General features: G+C 45.7%; 1 protein-coding gene across 1 annotated transcript in view; it reads left to right on the forward strand.

Annotated features, from left to right (window-relative positions):
• Positions 1–20,607, forward strand: part of Znf521 (zinc finger protein 521) — a 282,823-nt gene extending 262,216 nt beyond the window's left edge. Inside the window, 1 exon segment of the mRNA XM_032885752.1 lies at positions 18,501–20,607. Within this exon segment, the coding sequence (XP_032741643.1) occupies positions 18,501–18,530 (30 nt within the window). The 3' untranslated portion in view covers positions 18,531–20,607.
• The last annotated feature ends 1,317 nt before the right edge of the window (positions 20,608–21,924 follow it).

Genomic DNA, 21,924 nt, shown 5'->3' on the forward strand with positions numbered 1-21,924 from the left:
AGACCGCAGACGCACTCGTCCTCTGAGTGGAGTTCTGCCTAGGCACCTTGGTGGTCAGATCTATTGGAACCATTTGGAAACCCAGATTTCTAGAACATTCTGCAACCCAGACAGGCTCGTGGAATTCCTGCATGTGTTCCTATTTTAGATGTTCGCTCTGCACGTGGGTTGATTTCCTCACATTAGCAGAGACTATGTGCCAAGAATAGACCCTTGGTGTTTACAAACTCTCATCTGACTATTGGAAAACACCACGTCCGGACCCAACTGTTGTGACAATTAGGGAAAGAGAGATGGCAATCACAGACTCTAACTATCAATCCCCTGAAATGAGCGGAGAATCCAGGCCAGCGTCTTCTAGATCCCTGGAGGTGACGATCCTCGCACCGCAGCCCAGCAACGAGCTGTTCCGAGCGTTTGCGAAAGATTGATAGGCTACCCTTGATCGGGTTTGCTAAGGCGAGGCAGCTTCCGAGCCAGCCGTGTAGTTTAGGAGGACTTCACATTTGTATCCTTTATTGTTGTATTTGCAGTGAATCTGCAGCTCCTAACAGGCTGTGCCCTGCAGCTATGAAGGAGTAAGTTCCCCTTATTGGAGGGAAATCGGTGTTCTGTAAAAGCCTGAGATGGGGCGGGTGAGATGAATGGCGCTTAAAAGCACTGCTGGCGGTACTGTCATTTACAACAGCAGCTCCAAAGCTCAGAACGAACGGACGGACGAGAGTGAAAAGCAGGAAAGGAGTCCTTTCAAAGCAGTGAAAATCCAAACCGCCTAAAATAACAGGTCCCCTTCATTGATTACTTCGTCAAATAAGCATGGGAGGCACTTAAGAGGCAGGGACAAGCGTCTGCATAGGAAAACAGAGGCTGCCAAAGTTAAGCATCTTCTCTGCTCCTTGTATGGGGGTTGGGGGGGGGCTGCCATTCCTTGCACAGCACAGCTGCATGGATGAAGCTCCTTAGTTAGGCTGGCTGAGCCCAGCTCTTTCCTGGAAACGGACTCCACCATCAAAGGCGTCCTGTTCTGTATTAGCAAAGCTTAATTTTTTATAATAAACCCCTCCACCCTCGGTACACCTGCTAAGCTTGTGTGCCTTCTAACCATATAAAGGTGACTCGCTGCCATTAAATATGAGCAGTGCGTTGGGCGGCGCTTTGAGTTTATAAGGGTGAAAGGTCACCATGCGGGAAAATGGAACCGTATATTTGCTGGGAGACAGGCACCAAGACCTCACTCCCATACTCAGTTATAATTCATGAGGCTACTGGTGGGAAGCCCTTTTCCCTCTGTGGAGTTAACGCGTCTCCACTGAAGCCTGCTGAGAGCACCCTGCATCCCCACCACCATCTGTGCCCTCACTTCTGAGCAGAGAGAGAGAGAGAGAGAGAGAGAGAGAGAGAGAGAGAGAGAGAGACTGACTCTCTCCTCTCCCTCCCATACAATTTCCTAGTTTTCATACTGCCCAATTGCTACTGATTTGTGAAGGTTTCCAGAATAGAACAGGGCCCTTATCTGACTAAAGAGAGAAGTGGATGGAACAAACTGGCAAGCTCTCATTTGGAAAAGGGAGACGAAGCAATGCCTTAAGACCACAGCTGACTTGGATGCCTGAAATCTGCTGTCAGTCAGCATTAGTAAGAGGCAACCACAGGCAACCTGGGAGCCCAGAGACAGTGATGCTGCAGGTGGTCAGTGCGACCCAAGTTCACCCTATCCTCACCATGCCTTCAGTGTCAGTCCATGGGTCTAAGAAGCCTTTCCTGCCCTCTCCATGGACTTGAGTCAGCTAGTGGCATGAATGCAGTCGCAGCCACACATAGACTGTGTCTGTGGTGACATACCACTCATTCTTGGGGACCGGCACTGGACCTCATGTTAAAGAGAGTAGCTGGCCTTGTACAAACAGAGCGTCAGTACCACGCAAAAGAGCAGCAGTAAACAAAGCATGTTCTGAGGTGGTGAGAACAGAGATGTCCTTGGGTCTGTCCTGAGCCGCGTGCTTGCAGACCTTCGGTGGTTCCCTGCTCTCCTCTCTTTCTCCTGAAAGCCCAGAGGTAACGGGACAAGAGAGAACAGAGTATGTGTTCATACATCCAAACCCAGACCCGGTTGTTGCTGTGCGATCCCACATTAATCTCTTAATGTTTCCTGATCCTATGCCTGATGATCTACTGTTCTACTCCCTTTAAAGGATAAATCACAAAGCCAGGCCTGGAAAAACAGCCTATGATTTTAACAGATCGGAGGCCATAGGGAACCCACTGTGTTATAGAATCCAGAATGGTCGGTCTTCCGATGCTCGGGCGCCAGCTAATTTCGGAGGCTTTGGAAGGGCCACGGCAAGGTCAGAGGTCACCCATGGAGACAGTGGTACCCAGGGGCCACCTTGCGTGTAATTGGCTTACCATCCCATTCTGCTGCCCCGGGTGTTTGTCACGTGACCTCTTTCACCCTCCCAAGCAAAAAGTAGGGCAGGAGTGGCTGGGCTCGCCAGCCAGGTTTTCTTGGGTGAAAGATCACTTTGAGATGACACAGCCGAGTAGTCAGCCTGAATTCCTGGTTGGTATTTTATTAATTTTGCACCAAGATAAATCCTGAAATTCTGACAAACTCCATGACAGGTGAAATTCCTTCTTGCAGAATCTTCTCAGCGAGAGACTGCTCATTTCGTTCTGTTCCGAGGCAGGCAACAGGAGGGCAGCTTTATAATCAGCCCTCAAAGGACCCCCAGCCGCCCCAGAGTCTCGGACTGATTGAATAACTCCTGGGCCTCTTCCCCTAGGCCTCCATCAGCGGGGGTCCTGTGGAAAGCAATCTCCCGCAGACTGGCACTGAAGTGAGCTTTAAACCACCATTTTCTGCTCTCCAGAGGAGCCTGGAGTACTAAAAGATAGATGGACTGCAGATATTTTATGAGAAACTGTCAGAAGAAGAGCAGAGTAAATGTTTTTTTCTTCTTCTTTGAGTCACACACTACATCACTGTTGAATTTCTCCCAGCATCCTTTTACATTTAAAGTACGAAATTAATTGGTTGCTAACCTTTCGTTCCCCCTTCCCTCTTCGTCGTTGTCTTCCTCCTCCTAGAGTTTTTTTTTCTTTTCTTAAATATTCACACAGAGGCCCTTTGCTTAACCACAGTTGTAGAAAATCAGTACCATTTGCAATGAAATATTTATAATGACAGAATGAAAAATTGGATTCATTTTCTGGACTGCAGCCGAACAGTCTGCAACTTCGCACAAGTACAGTTGCCCATCCCTCCTTCCTCCCTTTCACGGGAGTCATTTCAGAAACATAGCTCATGTCCGTTTACCTATGTGCTGGAGGGGTGCCTACCAAAGCACAGGGCCTGGCTCCACTCTTAAAAACACAGGGAGGAAGGAGCAGAGCGTGTTTGCGTTAGGGCTGCTGCCGGGAGAGCTGGTGGACTTGGCCCACGCAAGGCGCAAGGGTGCCGAGGTTGTGAGCTCCCATCCGAGGGAAGAGCAGCAAGTTTCCAGGATTCGGGAAGCAGCGGGGCTTGAACTTTGTAGCACAGCACCAGTAGCGATCAGCCTTGCTGTCTTATGCTGGGGCAGATTTACAGGGGACATTTTCTCCTCTTGTAGGGTTAGCTGTGACCCCACCTCTCCAAGTGACCCTCTTGATTAGAGCTGTTTGCTCACTGCTCTGGGGTTGGCCCTTTGCCTTTTATTCCTCAGAAATCAGAAACAAAGGGTTTTGTGAGGACTGACGTGGACCTGCGCTAATCTGAGGGGAGAGGAGCCATTTGCTCTGTTTGCCCGATCCTATGGGCTGTAGACAGGGACCCTGTAGTGAATCCCAGTCCCCACTCCATACACAGTGTGGAATCACTTAGCTGTCTCCTCAGGCTCCTTTGCTAGGCACAGTAAGGGATTACACCCCATCCAGGTAACCCTTCCCAGGCTTGTAGCCCAGCCCTGTGTTAACCTTGAATTCATTCTCTTTTGGAACACTGGGCTTAATTAGTTAGCCGAGTTTCATTTTGATGGTTTTCTACAAGTGAAAACAGTTTCTAGTACTTTCAAAACATGAATAAAAACAGCTGTGAGTTGAGCTCTTCAAGGTTTCAGGCCCCAAATTTGCCTCATCACGCATCACTGCTTCCACAAGATCAATAATCCATATTTTATTATATAATAAAGGCCGTCTATAATTGAATTAGCTCATTCACTCCATTTGATTAGCTCTAGCTCATTCGTGGGGAGGATAAAAAGAATGCACACAACTCCATATATTACATTATTTGGATGTAAAGACCTTGAGACTCTGTTTCAATATTGTTTTTCCAGGGGGTGGTGTGACTTACAGACCACGCGGGAGGATGATAGCGTTGAGTGTTTGCATTCCTCTGTCCTGCGGTTAACCTGACCTGGGTACCTTACAATAGGTCTCCCACCCAACCAACACCAACCCCACTCTAAAATTCTGAGACAGTTGAGATAGTCTTTGTTTGGGGTTTTGTTTTCTTTTCTTCTACAGTAGTCCTCCCCCTAAAGCCATTTCCTCTTACCTAAGAGAAGACTGTAATTTGGAGCCTCTGTGAGTGCTTACTCTGAAGCCGAAGTTAGCTACTGGTTTAATAAGAGCTCCCAGTGAAAAGGAGACCTGTCATTTACTGTTGGGCTCTAGTACAACTGTGTGCTCCGTCCACTCTCTCAGAGGCCTGCTGGGTTCCATACAAGTTTTGAGATTTGTCTTCACATTGCATTTCGTGTGTGTGTGTGTGTGTGTATGCATTTCACACATATATATATTGAATATATACTGGAATCTGCCAACAGCTCAGTACCAAATGATGTATGCTATAACACAGGCTGCCTTGTAGCTCTAGAATCCCTCCTGAAGATATTTTACTGTAGTGTTTCCTACACCTTGATTCAGTGGAGAACAGGAGGTTTTCTTAAGAGCGCGTATTTTAGGATGCTAGTACCTGTTTCTGCCAGCAACGTGCATGGATGTGGAAAATCGATATCCTTGACCCTTATTATTGCTCCCCCCCCCTCTGGTGCCAGGGTTAGGGGTAATTCTTTTTTAACATTGGTTTTGAAACAATTTAAACAATTCTAAATATATACCCAAGTCAATGGACGCGGTAATGGTGGAGTGTAGAGAATCAATCTACTTGCCGGCCAGGAAAGGAACATTGAACAGTGTTCCTTCGTGTACTGCCAGATGTATTTCTGCGTGTGACAGCACTTGCCCAACTGCTCTGAGTGATTTTCAGTGTCACCAGGGCAGGCTCGCAAGAGCAACAGGCCTCCTGACAGAAGTACAGAGCCGCGCAGCCCAAGTACTCGGTGAAGGAAGGTTGCACAGGGAACCACACTGTCAGAAAGAGAAGCACCCACCATAGACTCCGTCTCAGTGTCTGTGATCACGAGTCCCTCTGTCTGTTTCCCCTCCTGCCCAGAGCCGGCTGTGCTGTGGCTGGTTTGCATTTGCGTTTGAAGTGCCAGGAGGTTTAATGAAGTTATTCTTTTATAAATTTTGCAACACTGAAGCAAGCAGAGGGCTTTAAATTAGAATAAGTGCCACTTGTGTGTGGCAGGTCCCTTTGAGAACTGATGAGAATGAGGCCTCCTGTTGCCCGGGTCTTTCTGCATAGCAGTGCGGGTCTGCGAGCTTGTTTACAGTTCACCTTTGAATTTGTCTGAGTGTGCACCATGGCTGCCGCCTGGCCCTCTGCTGAAAGACTGTCATTCTTCCAGGATCATGTTAAATACTTCACATTAAAGAGAGCTTTTTTAATTATATTGCCTTATTGTAATGAATTCAAATTAACTTGGAGGAGCAAATTGTATAAGGATGTGAGGTTACAGATTGCTCTCTCCATAGTTACAGCACACCTCTGTGTGAGGGGATTAAAGGGCGGCCTCTCCGGTAGCTCAGAGTACTTGGAGGGGTGAGGAGACTGTCACAGACCATGAAGCAAAGCAGAAAAGTGGGATGAGAGGAGGAACCTCACATGGGGAAGGGGGGGTGTTCTTAAACAGACACCAAGTCTCCTTGGTGGAGAGGCACTTGGAAGACACTGCTATCATTTTATGACCAGAAATACCCTAGCAGAAATGGTGCGTAAGTGATGGTATAAGCATAATATAACAGACTTCCTTAGAGAGCAGACAGAACTGCCAGCTATCTCAGTGACTGAGGGTGCCCTCCAGGCCTGATGGTCCGAGTCCCATCCCTGAGGACTGCACACGGTGGAAGGGAGAACCAAGTCCACCGAGCTGTCTGCTGACCCTCACATGGCCTCCTCACACACGTAGGGAGCTACTTATAAACAAAGTTTGGTTCAGAGGATACAGAGAAGGGGGAAGAAAGACAGGCGAGGAGTGGGGATGATGGGGAGCAGGACAAAGCAGACCTTCCCAACCAGGAATTTTTACGTAAAGTGGAAGACAGCCAAATCCAAATATTACACTGATGCTAAGACATGTTTCACTTTCAAAGAATTTTCTCACCATCTCCAATAAAGCCTCTTTCAGGACCTGCTTAAGTTGCACACACACACACACACACACACACACACACACACACACACACTCCACACCCACACACACACGCACCACACACACACACACACACACACCCACATCTCAGACAGTTCTAGAGGGGCTGAAAGATCTGAAGAGGATCTGCAGAGGGCGTAGACACCGGGCGTGAACATAACTCGTTCTTTACACAGCACACACTTGCTTTCTCAGGCATGGAAATGCACAATCTCAGGGTGTGGCTCTCGACACTGCTTAATGACAGCAATCGATAGTTTATATTTTGACCTACTGGCTGGTTGTTCGGTGGTGGTAGGCCAACAGATTTTCTGTTATCTTTAATGAATCACAGTGCGTTTGACTCACTCTTAGAGAGCATGGCAGTGTTATAATTGATAACAGGAGAGGGCTGGGGAGATGGCTCCTGGCAAGAGCACTTGTCATGCAAGCGTGGTGACGTGAGTTCAGATCCTCTGCCGCCATGTAAAAGCTGGCGTATATCTGTGCACCTCTAACCCCAGGTGCGGAAGAAGGTGCTTGGAGGATTAGCCTGGGCTCACGGGTCTGCCAGCCTGTCGGAAAGGAATGGTGTGCCCCTGGGACAGTGAGACACACACACACACACACACGCACACACACACACACACACACACACACACACACACACACGGTGGGAGTGGCACATACTTTGCCTTCTTTTTTCACAATTATTGAAATTCAGTTGAAGGGAACCCCCCTGTCCTATCAAATTGAAAGGCCGAGAGTCGCGGCTCCTCCTCCTCACAAAGGTTACCCTTTGAATATAAATCACCGGTGCCAGGTGCCTTTCCCGTTCTCTTCAGATGACCTTTTGAAACTGATGGACCAGAGTTTAAATCCTAAGGCCGCCAGTCAGTTTTTAAATCAGTGTCTGGCTCCAGCACCCTCCGGAACCTGACTAGATCTCAACGGATCGCTCACGTAGAAGGGCCACAAACAGATCTTGGAGGAACGTTATAGCTGATTGCAGGGCAGCCCAACTTGGTTATAAGACCTTGGGCCTAGGAGAGTGACTAGGATTTAACTCACTAAATCCTCTTTAAAATAAAAATTAGAAAGCAACCTTTCCAGGATTCAAAAATCCAAAAACAGAGGGTGGCGCCACATATCGGAAATGCTTGTAAAAGGGCATTTCTGAGCAATTATCAATCTAAGATAATTATTTGTTCCTAATTACTACACGAGCCTATTAAATATTTAGCAGAAGTTTGTTTAATTGTGCTGGACTGGGAAAGAGATGCCTGAACGCAGCTTTAGCGTAAGGAGCCAGTGGTGTGCACGCTAGAGTCTGGGAGAAAGGAAATCTGTATTCGCCCAAGATTAACACATTAACGTCAGACGAGCCTCTCCTCCCCTCCTCTCCTTGCACAGAGTTATTTCTCTTTGAGGTATTAAAATTAAAGCACGAAGAAGGGGGCACTGTTCACAGATGTGAAATTGGAAGGAGGTCACTCTTAACCTTGTTTACAGATGTTCTGATTTAGAAGGTACCAGTGTGATAAATTAAACATTACAGTGGGAAAAAAAGCCTAGCTACAACGGGTGCATGCACACATCTGGGCAGGGAGAGCTGACCTAATCCCTGAATATCTTATTAGACAGTATTGCCTTTCAAAGCCTTCTGTCCCCCAACACACTGAGAGTCTGTCGTCCTGGAGGTGAGGCAGAATCCTCATAGCCTGGGCCCTCTCCTTTCTGCTTTCCGTATTATGATTGCCATTTCCTGTTGGCTTCTTGTGCGTAAACAAGTAGCTCAGTTTGTTGATTGCTTGCACAAAAATCAACTATATGCTTTTAACATATTTTCCAGTGGCCACTTGGCTTTGTTTTGCCTGTTCTTCCAATCTGGAACTTTCTGTGAATCTCAATGCAAACTATTGTGAATTCTAAAGAGAAATCTAGGGGGGCAGGGTTTGTGTGTGTTTTTGTTTTTGTGTAGCGTTGTGTTGAAGAGGCACAGACAGACAGACAGACAGACAGACTGACTGACTGACTGACGCTTCCCTGCTGTGGTGCACATTTTGGGGTAAAAGGGTATTGGTTCTTGCCCTCTGTCTGGTTCACTTGAGACTAGCCTATCACAGGTGGCTTCTGCAGGGTTTTGGGTATTGAACTTGGGAATTCACACTTGGAAAGCATGCTCCCAATACGTCTGTGTCTCCAGACCTCCAAAGAGGAGAATCTTCAAGCCTCTCCAGAACTGAAATGGTTAGAAATCAGTGTATAACCAGAATTGTACTATTTTTTTTAAAGGTCTTCCTGGAAAACGAGGTTCCACGTTAGCATTGCCCATGTGTAGCCCAGCAATATAATTTGACCTTTTGAAGTGGCTTGTTTTATCTCTCTATACTGTTTAATTGTCAAAATACTGGAAATTATTATATGATCTGACTTAAAAGTTACATTTTTTAACTAATTAGTGTTTTCCTCTGAAGACTTACATTAAACTAAGTCCCGGATAATTAGCTGGGTGTTCTTGCTACATTCATACCGCAGTGAAATTTTCCAGATTGGTTAAATATTGCTTGTTTGTTTGTTTGTTGTGTCTTAAAGAAAAAGCAAAATGTGAACTCGTGCACTAATCCCAGAACTTAGAATTCTGAGGCAGGAAGACCAGTTTATCACTCTCGGCTACATAGTTTGAGACCAGCCTGAGTTACAGGAGACCCTTTCTGAAAACAAACAAACAAACAAATACAACGTATTGAACATAGCCACTTTCCAAACTGACGCCTTACCCGTCCACATGGCCTGGTAGCTTAAACCCCACCAAGTCCTGTGATGTCTAAGAGCTCTGGTTTCTGCTCTGTGGCACTCAGTTTTGCCTCAGTTTCCTCTTTACTGCTTCAAGATACAGGTATGTGTAGATTCTGTAAAAAGGCAGCGTACAGCCCCGACCAAAGGCAGAGGGCTCTAGTCCCTCTGCACCTTGTCTCCCCTGGTCGACGGTGTGAGCCATAGCCAGGTGACCCACCGGGAACTTTCTCTTAGGTCCTTCCTAATCGGAAAACTACACTTTTCTTTTTATGTTATGTATCACATACAGGTACAATAATTCCTGCAATTCCTGTCAGTAAAGATAGACCAGTGGTTGCTCTGGGGTTTTTCTCAAAGTAGACGTTCATTTCCACACCCAAAATAGTAACTTTCACAGCTTAATTCCCGAGTCACTTTAAACACATGAGCATCCCTAAGTACTGTTGCTTCCTTGACCTGGGGTGAACCATCCTTGCTGTTTGGATGTAGAGTAAACAGTTGAGTGAGTGAACATTTCTGGAGAGATTTTGTTCCACGCACAGATAATGCCACTTATAACATATCCTCAAGGGATCCTTTGCAGAATTGCTGGATGGCTCGCATTCATCCTATGGCACTATTTTAAAAAGCCATGCATGCAGTCCTGTAGATACGAGTGTGTGTGTGTGTGTGTGTGTGTGTGTGTGTGTGTTTTTTTCTGTGTGGTGCATTTGTGTTTATATGTGTTTGTGTGTATGTGTGTCTTTGTGTGTGGGTGTGTGTGTCTTTGTGTGTGTGTATCTTTGTGTGTGGTGCATTTGTGTATTTACATGTGTGTATGTGTGTCTATCCCTGTGTGTGTGTCTTTGTGTGTGATGTGTTTGTGTATTTATATGTGTTTGTGTTTGTGCGTGTGTGTCTTTGTGTGTGGTGTGTCTGTGTGTGTGTTTGTATGTATATTGTGTGTGTGTGTCTCTTTGTGAGGCATGTATTATTTTCATAAGACAAAGGACACATCCCACAGACTGAGAGCAAGTAGCACACCTGAGGAAGGACAGCATAGCAGACTTATCTATTTCAGGACAGAGACAAATCAAAACCTCTGACTCGATCTCTCAGTAAGCTTGTCAGTGCAAAGACAGGCCAACAGCAAGCTATATCCAGCCCGTGGCCTGTGGCCTGTGGGCCACACCAGGAAAGGTTAGCTCTGAAGGCAGACCAATACAAAATCATCAACGTAAAACCTTGTGGAGCTTTCGTGTGGCGATTTTGGCTTTGTAACTCGATTGTGTGGATCTGAAGCATGAACTTTGGAGATCACAGCATTCCTTCTCACTATCCGGATGGGACACACCACAGACCACATCTCCTTAGCCCACGGACCAATTCTTTCTTCTTGAAATTTAGCATTAGTCGAACACTAGATCTTCCTTTTCTCCAACTCTTTCATTTACTCATGCACAAATGTTCCAAATAGCATAAGGCAGTGGTCCCTGCAAAGGGATTTCTCCCACTGGGAGAGATGTGGTAATGTCTGAGGACATATGTTACAGTATAAACTAATACACTTTCGGTAGTACCAGTAACAGCATGGCTACATCCTAATGTCACCAAAGCTGAGGTTAGAAACCTTGGAGTAAGGCAAGCCATGTTGGTCTCTTGGGATCACCTGCAAGTTCTTAAATGTCCATCTGACAGGAAAGACGTCTCTGCATCATCTCCAGCTTCCTGCTCATACTTCTAAGCATCAGCTCATGAGCTTGTCATTTCTCCCATACTGTAGGGTCAGCTTTCCGTGGCTCCTTAACACTAACATCCAAAGAACAACACAAATATGTCCTTCAGTCAGTTTCACCAGAAAGCTACATCTTTTTCTATGAAAAATATGATAGAAACTTTAATGTCAGAATTGTTTGAAAAACAGGCCTAAAGCCTAAAGTTGATAAAACAATTCTCTCTTTGCCAGGTTACAAACTCTCATGAGATGGTCTTTTCCTGTCTGTTATAGCATTTCTCTGATCATTTCTGGGGATTCCCTTTCACCTTTGTTTTAATATTTTAATATAACTTAGTATCACCCTGAAGTGTTCTGAGATGTCAGCCCAGGTCCATGTGAACTGCTAAATGTCAAAAGAAAAGATACCAGGGTCTCTGCACATTCATAGTGAAGGCTGTACCATACGAAAAAAAAATAGAGGAATTCTGTCACGGCAAACATGATCAGAACTGCAGAATCTGTGACATTAAAGAGGGGCAGGCAGGCACACATCGTGATAGGTGGGTTCAGAAACGCCACCTCCATATGACAGTAGAAAAGTAGTGCCTCCTATCTAATAAATTCTTCAAATAAGTTCGTGAGTCTGCTTCCCTTGGTATGAGAAATCTACTATGTGTGTTGATTGGCTGTCTTTTTCTTACTTTCTTAATTTTTTAGTCATCAGTTCGCTGAGGGGAAAAATAACACATATAAAACAACATCCGCTGATATGTCTCATGAAAATGTACACGCTCACAAACATGTTCCTGGTAGAGCCTATGAAAGTAGTGTACTGCGAGGTTTCTCCATGTAGGAAGTGTATAGTGACCAAATGGGTTTGAATACAATGTCTGCAAGGTCGGTTGGCTCAGGTCTTCAATGCAATTCTTAGAACATTCTGTTGCTAGTCCCAGGGTATGGGGGATTCGATTCATTCAGATTTAAATGTATGAGAAAGTCTCTGAAGGCATTTCCTCATTAACATTCCTCTCCTGTTAACCTCATTAACATGCTTGAGGGCCACCCTTTGCCTTGGGGACTATTTTTTTCCCTCCATCATCCAGGGTCAATAGCCCCACACCCTGTCATCACTCCCTGTATACACTTTCAAAACTATTTTACTAGCAGAGAAGAGTTAGAAATGGAAAAGAGAGAGGGTAGAAATGTAAAACTCTTGATTAGAAAGTATAATTTAATAGAACATGTATTGAACCAAATGTATTGATTAATGTAGAAGATATAGTACTTATATTGATTCAAACCAGAGATTTAGTACTAAAAGCTCTAAGCCAAAAAGCTGTTGTGGATTGCTACAAAAGTCAGTTTAATGCTGTCCTTGGAATGCCTTCAGAAAGAAATTCTTCTAATGTTTGAGGACTAGGCAGAGTGCGGTATATGTCAGCCTGATCCCACGGGGTTTTATTTTGTACTCTAATAGCTGTTACGAGCCTACATTATAGCCAAGGAGTAATTTTCCTTAGAGGTGCCCAGCTCGCTTTGTGTCAATATTCTAGCATTTTAAGTCACGTACAGTATATGCTTCTGGGAACAGGGAAGGAGCCAGCCAGACTCATAAAGGCCTGCATTCATTAATAAAGGCAGAGGCTTCTGTCCCTCCATTGCCCACTACGGGGAAGCCTCTTTGGCCTTCAGGGACCCTGTACAGACACATTTAAAGGAAGTTCTATTTTGAGTGGGCAGGAGATGAAATGTACGACTTGGAGGTATTTCTTAAGCCAGCTCTGTGCCGGAGCACAGGGGTGACCTTCTGGGTCAAAGACGAAGGCAGGTCAAAAAGACTTATTATCCATCCTGTTGGAAACCAATTGCTTTTGTTTAAAAATAAATAAATAAATAATGAAAAAGCAGGGGTGCTTAAAAGGTGGACGGTGATACAGAATTCAGTTTACCGGCTGAAAAGAAAGCTCACAACCGGGTGTGAACCGGAATGTGCTTCTGCGAAGAATGGGAGCATGCTGATTAGCCTCTGTATTTACAGATACACGGGCCAGCCCACGTGATAAAGGGGCGCGGAATATAATTAGTTAATCAGCGAAGATTGATTACGATGTTTGTGTTCTTCAACTAAAGGGAAAAAAAACCAACATGTTACCACAGCCTTGTCACCATCTGTTGAAGACACAGCCACACTCGATCTTTAGGTTCCTGTGGGTTTTTTTTTTTTTTTTCTTCTGCCTCGCTTTGTCTCTGAGCTCTGATTGTACCAGTCTGAAAGCATCTCATTTAAACGGACCCCAACCATGGCGTAAACTGACTGCACAGGGACTCAGTGGCGAGCTCCTCCCTGTCTTTCTTCTTCCCTCGTCTTCAGTCCTTTTTTAAAAATAACACGCCAGCTCTCTCTCTCCCGGTTCTTGGAGCCTACTTATATTTGTTTTGGCAGAAAGGAGACATAAATAGATAAGTCATGCTTTAAAGAAAAAAGATTTACATCTTCGAATCAACAGATTTTTTTTTTTTTACACAACCCCATTCAGATGCCCTTACATTACTGTTGCCACTTAACATTTCAGTGGTGTTGACACCACGGAGACACCACAGAAGATCCAGCGTTTGCCAAGGAATCAGCAAAATCCAGACACTCTGCGGGCACCACTTTTTGGGGGACGGAAATGAAAAGTTTTTAGATTCTTCCTTCAAAGCTTGGCTTTTATCATGGTTCTAGGCACACTGGATCATCTCAAAATTGCAAAGGTGAACGGTTTCAAAGGACCATAGGTTTTATTTTTTTTTTTTTTAAAAAAAAAATGTTTTCCTTGGAATACATTTAAAATAGGATTAAACTGTTTGACCAGCAAATGTGGTCAGCTCTCCCAGTTAATCATTTGTTGGAGCGCCAAGCCTAAAATGAGAATTCCAGTCTTGTAAAATGGAAGGCTCACATTTAAAATGTCTCACATTTAAAAGACGTACATGGTGCTAGGGCGGGAATGCTTAAGGCCCTCATCTGGTTTTTAGCTTCTAAGTTTAATTTCACATTTATGGGGGGGAGAAAGAGCTTTCATACTCCTTCCAAACAGGTCCTTTACAATGAGGAGAGTGTTCTAGAATCCTTTCCGTTAAAGTATCGGGCCTAGATAGAGCTTCTTTTAGGCTTTAAGGTATGTCGAGAGTTTGATTTTTTTTTTTTAACACAAACCCCCCTCGTGTAAAACAACTGTTCATAACTGGGATTAATGGTTTTCAATTTTCAGTTACTTAGACATGGGGTCTCCAGGAGATGGCTTTTTGCAGAGTAGAATATGGCTCTCTGTGGGATTGCGCAAGTTTTCCTCTCTTCCACTTCCTTTTCTGTCGTCGCCCCCCACCTCCACCAATGTTGCTCTGATGTTCCTCTCGATTATGTAAAACACTTTGCCTTCATTGGAACAGATATTTTTTCTCATAACCTGTCATTGCATTAAAGTGCTTTGGGGACTGTGAATTGCTGTGTAAAATTGGTGAGGTTACCCACTGCTTTGTTCTAGTGAAGTGGTTTCCCTCAGACCTAAAGAGCTCCAAACTCCGCACCAGAGAGGCTGCTTGGGGAAGGCTGCCGCCGGGTGCTTTCTCCTCTCTGCTCCTGCGCGTCCTCATCCTTGGTGTCTCAGGACCGGCTCTGCCTCGCCCTGCTTCCTGGGCAGCAATGCGCCGTGCTGCCTGGCCTCCCCTCTGCTCCCAGCTTCTGGCGCCTATATCTTATCTTTCCACTTGCTTCTTGGCGACCTTTCCCAGCACACGATGTCTAGAATTTCTTAAAAACACGGGAATCACTGAGCGTTTGCCTGGGAAGACCTTCTTCCCGTCCAAGGAGACATCTGAGGCCACATCTGGAGACTGAATTTATGCCTGTTCTCACCCACACTTACAAGACAATCGAATGAACGTGTGGCTCAGACACAACAGCCACCCTTCCACTTCGCACCACTCGCACTTCTATCGGACTCGGGACAGGGTACGAGTGCAGGAATCGGAAACATCCCAGGAATCCCCAAAGGCAATCCCATGAGTATATCAGAGACATCTGGGATCTCCCCCACCGCAACAGAAATAGGCTCATTTCCCAGGGAGCTCTGGGGATATGCAGGGTGGGGAGGCCTCCTTCCCACCCTGAGAACCGCTGTCAGCCGTGGGCAGCCAGAATGAGAGGAGACCTTTATTGAGCTGGAGCCAAAAGAGGGAAACTGGCTGTGATGGTCGATACTGATGTCAAGTTGACAGGTTCTAGAACCACTTAGGAGACAAGTGCCTGGGCACAGCTGGGGGACCATCTAGATTAGCTTAGCTTCCGTGCATGCTTACGAGGTATTCTAGAGAGGTTAATTAAGGTGAGAAGGCCCACAGTAATGATTGGCGGCCGCACTCTGTGGGCTGAGATCCTAGGTGGGATACAAGGGGAAAACAAACTGAGCACTGGTACTCATTCATTGCTGTCTACCTCCTAACCATGGATGCTGCGTAAGCAGCCACCTCAAACCCTGGCTGCAGGGACTTCCTAGCAGCGGTGGATGTACTCACAGACTGTGTGAGCCAAAATGAACCTTCCTCCCTCCCTCCCTTCCTCCTTCCTCCCTTCCTTCCTTCCCTCCCTCCTTCCCTTCCTTCCTTCCTTCCTTCCTCCCTCCCTTCCTCCCTTCCCCTCCTTCCTTCCTTCCTTCCTTCCTTCCTCCCTCCCTTCCTCCTCCTTCCTTCCTCCCTCCTTCCTCCTCCTTCCTCCTCCTGCCTCCTCCTTCCTCCCCCTGCTTCCTCCTTCCCCCTCCTTCCTCCTCCTTCCTTCCTCCCTCCCTTCCTCCTCCTTCCTTCCTTCCCCTTCCTCTTCCTCCTCCTCCTTCCTCTTCCTTCCTTCCTTCCTCCCCTCCTTCCTCTTCCTCCTCCCTCCCTTCCTCTTCCTTCCTTCCTTCCTCTTCCTCCTCCCTCCCTTCCTCTTCCTTCCTTCCTCTCTTCCTCTTCCTCCTCCCTCCCTTCCTCTTCCTCCCTCCTTCCCTTCCTCTTCCTCCCTCCCCCCCTTCCTTCTTTCCTTCCTCTCTCCTTCCTCTTCCTTCCTCCCTCCTTCCTTCCTCTTCCTTCCTCCTTCCTCTTCCTTCTTCCTCTCCTTCCTCTTCCTCCCCCTTCCTCTTCCTCCCTCCTCCTTTCCTCCCTCCTTCCTCTTCCTCCTTCCCTTCTTCTCCCCCCCCCCTTCCTTCCTTAGGTCCCCTTTGTCGGGTCCTTTACCTCAGCAGCATGACAGCATTTCCCCAACCTGCTTTTGCCCCACTTTGGGAAATGGCTTTATCTGCTTCTCTTAACCTTCAGAGCATAAGTCCTTGGTATCAGTGACTTTAGATTACTGCAATCATGTGATGAAAATATATCCACATCTATAGACAGAAGTGTAAATATTCAGTGTGGTTGTTAGAAACTAGATCGGTGCGTGCGTCTGTCTGTCTGTCGTGGGGGGTGAGTTGGAGCCACATTAGGAATAACGTGATAAAGATAAGACTATTGAGTTATTTCTTTTTTAAACATTACTTGGAGGAAAAACAAAGCACTGAATGTCACGGATCAGCAGCCCAGCACTTAGCTATCTGTATCCAGGCTTCTGTCCTTTCTCTCATTTCATAATTCTCTTTTCTTTTTGCTTTGTTTTTAGTTCAGACCTTTCTATGAAACCACTTTTGACTTTAAGATAACCAAAGAAGCAGTATAGCTTGGTTTTTTAGCGTTTATTTCAATGCTTGTAAACTTCTCATCATACCTGTGTGGATCTTTAAGAAAATAGGAGAGCTTTTTGTTCCCACCAGTATTTTAATATGTTTTCAGAAAAACACCTCCCAGACATATTTAAAATCAATACCCAGACAAAAGAGTTGGCATAAAAATAGTTTATTCTTAAATGCACTTGGAGGCTAGTCCTGCTAGAGAGAAAGCCATGCTTTTGAAGAGAGAGCAAGGATGCTTTACATAAGCAAGCTCACAATCAAACAAAGCTGCCTTGTCTCATTTTTTTGCAGTTTGGGCTCTAGTCCACGGTGGGTAATGCCAGAGTCCCCAGTCATGACCGTCCATCACAGTAATTGTCATGGTGGGAAGGGACCTAGCCCCACTCTCCATCTCCTTCACCAAAAAGCTAAATCTGAAACAGGGAAGGGAGCTAGGCCGCCCATCCCTCTCCATCACCTCGCTAGAGTACCATACTTAGGAGGTTGTTATCAGCCTCCTAGCCTTTGGTCATGCAGCCTCTACCTCTGAAGTAGTAGCTGGCTGGCCGTCTGTTCTCTGGGATGCTAAAGGCAGCAATGATCTCACAAAGTGTTCTGCCTCCAACACTCGCTTAGCTCCTCTTCTGCGCGTATGACCTGTATCACCAATTCTCAACTTTTTAGTGGTGTTTCGAAATCCCTCTTCATGTCGCCTAAACTACAATCCAACTGTGTTTCCATTCAGTACTCACGCTTCTAAACCCTCTAGAAGATGTGAGCCAATCAGAACAGGCACACATGCACACACGTGCAGGAAACACACAGGTTCTTATGAGAGTACATCGGAACTACCATCAGGAGGCTTCGGAAAGCCAGAGAAAAGGGAAGTGTGTTTTAGGTTGGGTAAGCAAGGAGAAGCTGTATTTCAAGCTGGGCTTCGGTGCTCCGATCAGAAGGAATAATGGAGCGTGAAGGAAAGGACATGGGGCAGAACTGCCTGGGGGAGCTCAGAGCCCTAAGGCTCGTCTCCAGTGGGAACCTGGCAGCCCGTGGCCACCCTCTGTGGAAGACAGGACCATCTTCAGCACCATGCGTGGGTCAGGAGAACGCCTGCACACACTGGTCCCTCCAGCCCTATCTGTTGGATAGGTGTCCCAATTTGAAAGGAAGTTATCTAACCAAAGAAAGGACACACTAACTCCATTGAGGTGGGGGAGAACCAAACTTCCTAATGCAGCCCCGAGCGGGGAGTTAAAGCACGCTGTGGGATCTCCAGCAGAGTCACAGCATGGCCACAAGTCTACCAGTCTACCCAGGTGCTCCCTGACATCCCACCATCAGTCAGCTAGCTCTATTCTTCACCCTCCACATTTGAGGGTGGGTAGAGCCCAGCCCCAGCAATCAACATTTACCATCTATCAGAGATGAGAGCAAATCTAATGGTTTTTGTTTTGTTTTGTTTGTTTTAGAAATATGGGCAGGTAAAGAAAAAATATGGTCCTACCAACCCCTCCCCTCACAGAGCCTCCTGGTCCTGCCTCTTCCAACTCCTCCATGGAGAGGAGTTCTGCTTCAGTGTACCCATACTCTACCCCAGGCTGTTCACCTCATCTGAAGCTTCCTAGTGCAATAAGGAACTGATGCATCCTCTATCCCTCCCTGTGCAGAAACAGCATGGCTCACGTCACCGGGGATTACCAGCACATATCTATGCTCACTCTAATGGCAAGCCTATCACTGAGCTCTCTCTCTCTTTTTTTCTCTCCACAGAATCATACGATGACTCAGCATAGCAGTTAGTTCACATACGCACAACCTCTCTCGAGGAGAAGGACTTTTGTGGCACAAAAAGGGAACATGTTTTACTCTTTGCACGAAACTCCCATTGTTAATGTATATTCTTCAGAAGCATTGTATTGTATCATACAACTTGTATTATGAAAACTGTTGGATGTTCATGTGTTGGAACTTTTGAGCACCAGATAGACCCCTTGTATATAAAGTGTTGCACATGTACTATGTCGCCAATGCTACAATGGTCTTAAAAAGACAAGTGGACTTGGGCCCTGTCCAGGCAAGATTTTCAAAGTGATAAAAATGGCTTAAGAGAAAATGTTTCCAAGGAAGACAGAACTTAAATGAACTCTTATCACATGACTATGGTTGGACTTCCTTTTATGTACACTTAAGCCTAGAACTTCTCTTTTTGGTATATCAATGGTTAAAACCCAAGACTATTTTTTATTGCTGGAGATTCTCGTGAACCATGAAGAGACACTCTCACAGAACAGAACCCCACATCTGGATACGGCCCATATATATATTTGTAAGCCTTGCAGTGTGACAGGTAGCCTCGCCATATATGCAATAGTTGTTATGTAGACTGTCAACGATTTTTTTTTTCCTGGCTACATTTGAAGCTTTGAGTGTTCGAGGTTCTCCTTAATGATTTCACACAGCCAAATCCTTGAATCGGTTGAACTAACCTGTATGTTACTGTTCTCAATGTTTACTCTGCGGTCTGAACCTGGAGATTACTGGAATTGTTTTCCAAGAGGAAATAAATTCAGTTTACCATCAGCTATGAGTGTATTTGTGTGTTTTCCTTTTCTAGTTAGTGTTACCATTAAAAACAAAGGAAGAAAAGGAAATCTAATTGCCTGCCCCCTTGGCTGTGAAACCTGCTCCCAGGCCAATCCCAGGTATAGCCTCAATCGTTTGTAACCTTTGCACACTGGGCCAAGTGCAGCAGGGAGGAGATTCATCACGCTGCACGGGAAGAAATCAGACCCAGTCTTCTTGAACTGTCTTAGATCTACCAGGTCACATTGTACTTGAGGACTCTGACATCACAGATGGATGTGATAGCTGTTTTCTGCATAATTTGCAGCCCAATTCGTGTCATGCTGTGCAAATCTGAACTCGTGGTGGATGGCTGCAATTCGAGCGGCTGTTTGGCTTATGTGTGCTTAAGAAGCAGCATTGTTCAAAGACAAAGTGCAGAGCATCGAGTCAGAGGGCTGTTAGTTCTGCTTCTGCTGCTGGCTCCCAGTGGAGCCCTCTCCAAATGGCTTCATCTCCTGGCCTGGGATCACCCGGCCAGGGAAGGTAATGGAACTCGGTCATCAGCTTTCCACAGGCAGGAGATGGCTCTACAAGACGCTTGTCTCCACAGCCTACCACAAAATGCTGAAAAGGAGAAGCCCCTGGTTTCAGAGCTTTTGCATATTTTTTTTTAAAGAAGAGAAGGATAGCAGTGTGTGTCCCGGACCCTGATAGGCATTATTAGTCTGAATAGTATAAGTATAAACTCGATACTCATGGAGCACGTTCACGGAATCGTGCTTAAAACGGTTACCACACTCTGAGGCCTGTGACCTCTGGTAAACCCTGAAGATCTCAAGCAAACAGCAATAATCACCGCAGTATTTTGAGGTAAGAAAAATGCAACCTGGACTGATGGCTGTGACGATCCCTTGTCACCAGTGGACCAGCCTGTGAGAGCCACATCTCCAGCAGTACAAGGCAGGGGCGCTGCTGTTCTAAAACTTAGCCTCCTTGACATCCCGGTGCAGGACTTGCGTGCTCCATCTTGCTGGGCTGGACATGACCCCCGCCCCCACCGCCAGAGCCTCGGATTCATTCAGGCTCCCGCTTTGGCTTCCCTAAGAATTCTGGGTAACGCTGGTTGCAGACCCCACTTTGAGAACCACTGGCCCTACCTCATTTACAAGTCGTGGAATGAATGAGGTGTGAATAACCAAGCACCAAGTGATATTCTCTGCTGTGTTTCCAATTAAAAAAAAAAAAACTTTTGTCAAATTTTATTATCATTCACAAACAAGTATTTTGTAGTGATTAAAGTATACACATCTGCTGTAATGTTTCATGTGAGTGTGTGTTTAGCTTTTTAATTCAAGGAAAAGCTACACCTATACGTTCCACGATGGGTTGCCAGCGTGCTATTCAGGTAAAGAGCTTTTCCACTGGCTATGTAAATAAGGAAGTATGCTTAGAATATGCAAGCATCCATAATTAAAATGCTCAGCTACATATTTTTAAAAAATTAAGATCTCTGGCCTCTTCAGGATTTTGCACTTAAAATGAAATAGCCACACTTGATAATGATTTTTTAAAAGCTTTGCATTTTTGGTTATTAACAAGAGGGTTATGTTTTTATAAAAGGACACGTTGGTTTATGGAAAGTAGGTGACGTATTATCCCTGGATTAGATCCCAAGCTGCCTTTCCTATCATTGCCTTTAGAGACCTCCCAGGGTTGTGGCAAACACCAGGGCTTGGGATTCTCAGGAAGCAAGAGAGACAGAGATGTCCATTCTGGCAGCACAAATGGCTGGCCATGTGGCTCCCTCGTCACAGACATGGGTCAGCCTCCCCTGAGGCACAGCTGGGAAGCCACATTTGTTGGCCACTCTTCATGCCACATTAATTGATTGATCCTCCAAAGACTATAATGCACCTTCTATCTGGTAGAGCCTTCTTCCTAGTAATCGGTCAGTCTTCTTTGGATGGTAAATGGCTAAGCAGTGCTCAGGCAAGCGCTTCCAGCCAGCTTTGATCAGTTATCTTCTGTATATTTATATTCTGCCTCGTTCCATAAGGCTGGAACGCAACATGAAGATTAATAAGAATACCAGTGTGCTTTATGTTTATGTAGCTATGATCAAATACCTGATCTAAAGAGCTAAGCCAGGAAAGATGGCTTTGAGCTCATGGTTTCAGAGAGTTTTGTTTGTGTCCATTTGGTCTCACGTGCTTAGTCAGGATATTGTGGTGGGTGGGGTGAGTAGCATAGGAGAGCTGGACACTTCCTGACTGACCAGGAAACAGAACGAGACTAGAAGTAGCCATGGATATTCTGCTTCCAAGACATACTTCCAGTGACATACTTCCTCAGATCAGTCCCACTTCTAAAGTTTCCAGGACCCCCCAAAGTAGCTCTGGAGACCAAGCGGTCAGATCACAAGTCCATGGGCAACATTGCATACTCCGGTAATAGCAACTAGCATTATGGGAAGTCTGAAGGGAGACTATGGGTGGAAGTAGTTGCCTGGTTTATGCTTCAATTTTGTTTTTGAGGCCATTTTAGTACTGACTTGGAGCTTCCTGCTAGTAAAGGGGGAAAAATAACCTGAACGAAAGGAATACATTAGTTTCTCAAGAGAAAATGTTTT

The sequence above is a fragment of the Rattus rattus genome, chromosome 15 (genome assembly GCF_011064425.1).
Source record: "Rattus rattus isolate New Zealand chromosome 15, Rrattus_CSIRO_v1, whole genome shotgun sequence".
Lineage (NCBI taxonomy): Eukaryota > Metazoa > Chordata > Mammalia > Rodentia > Muridae > Rattus > Rattus rattus.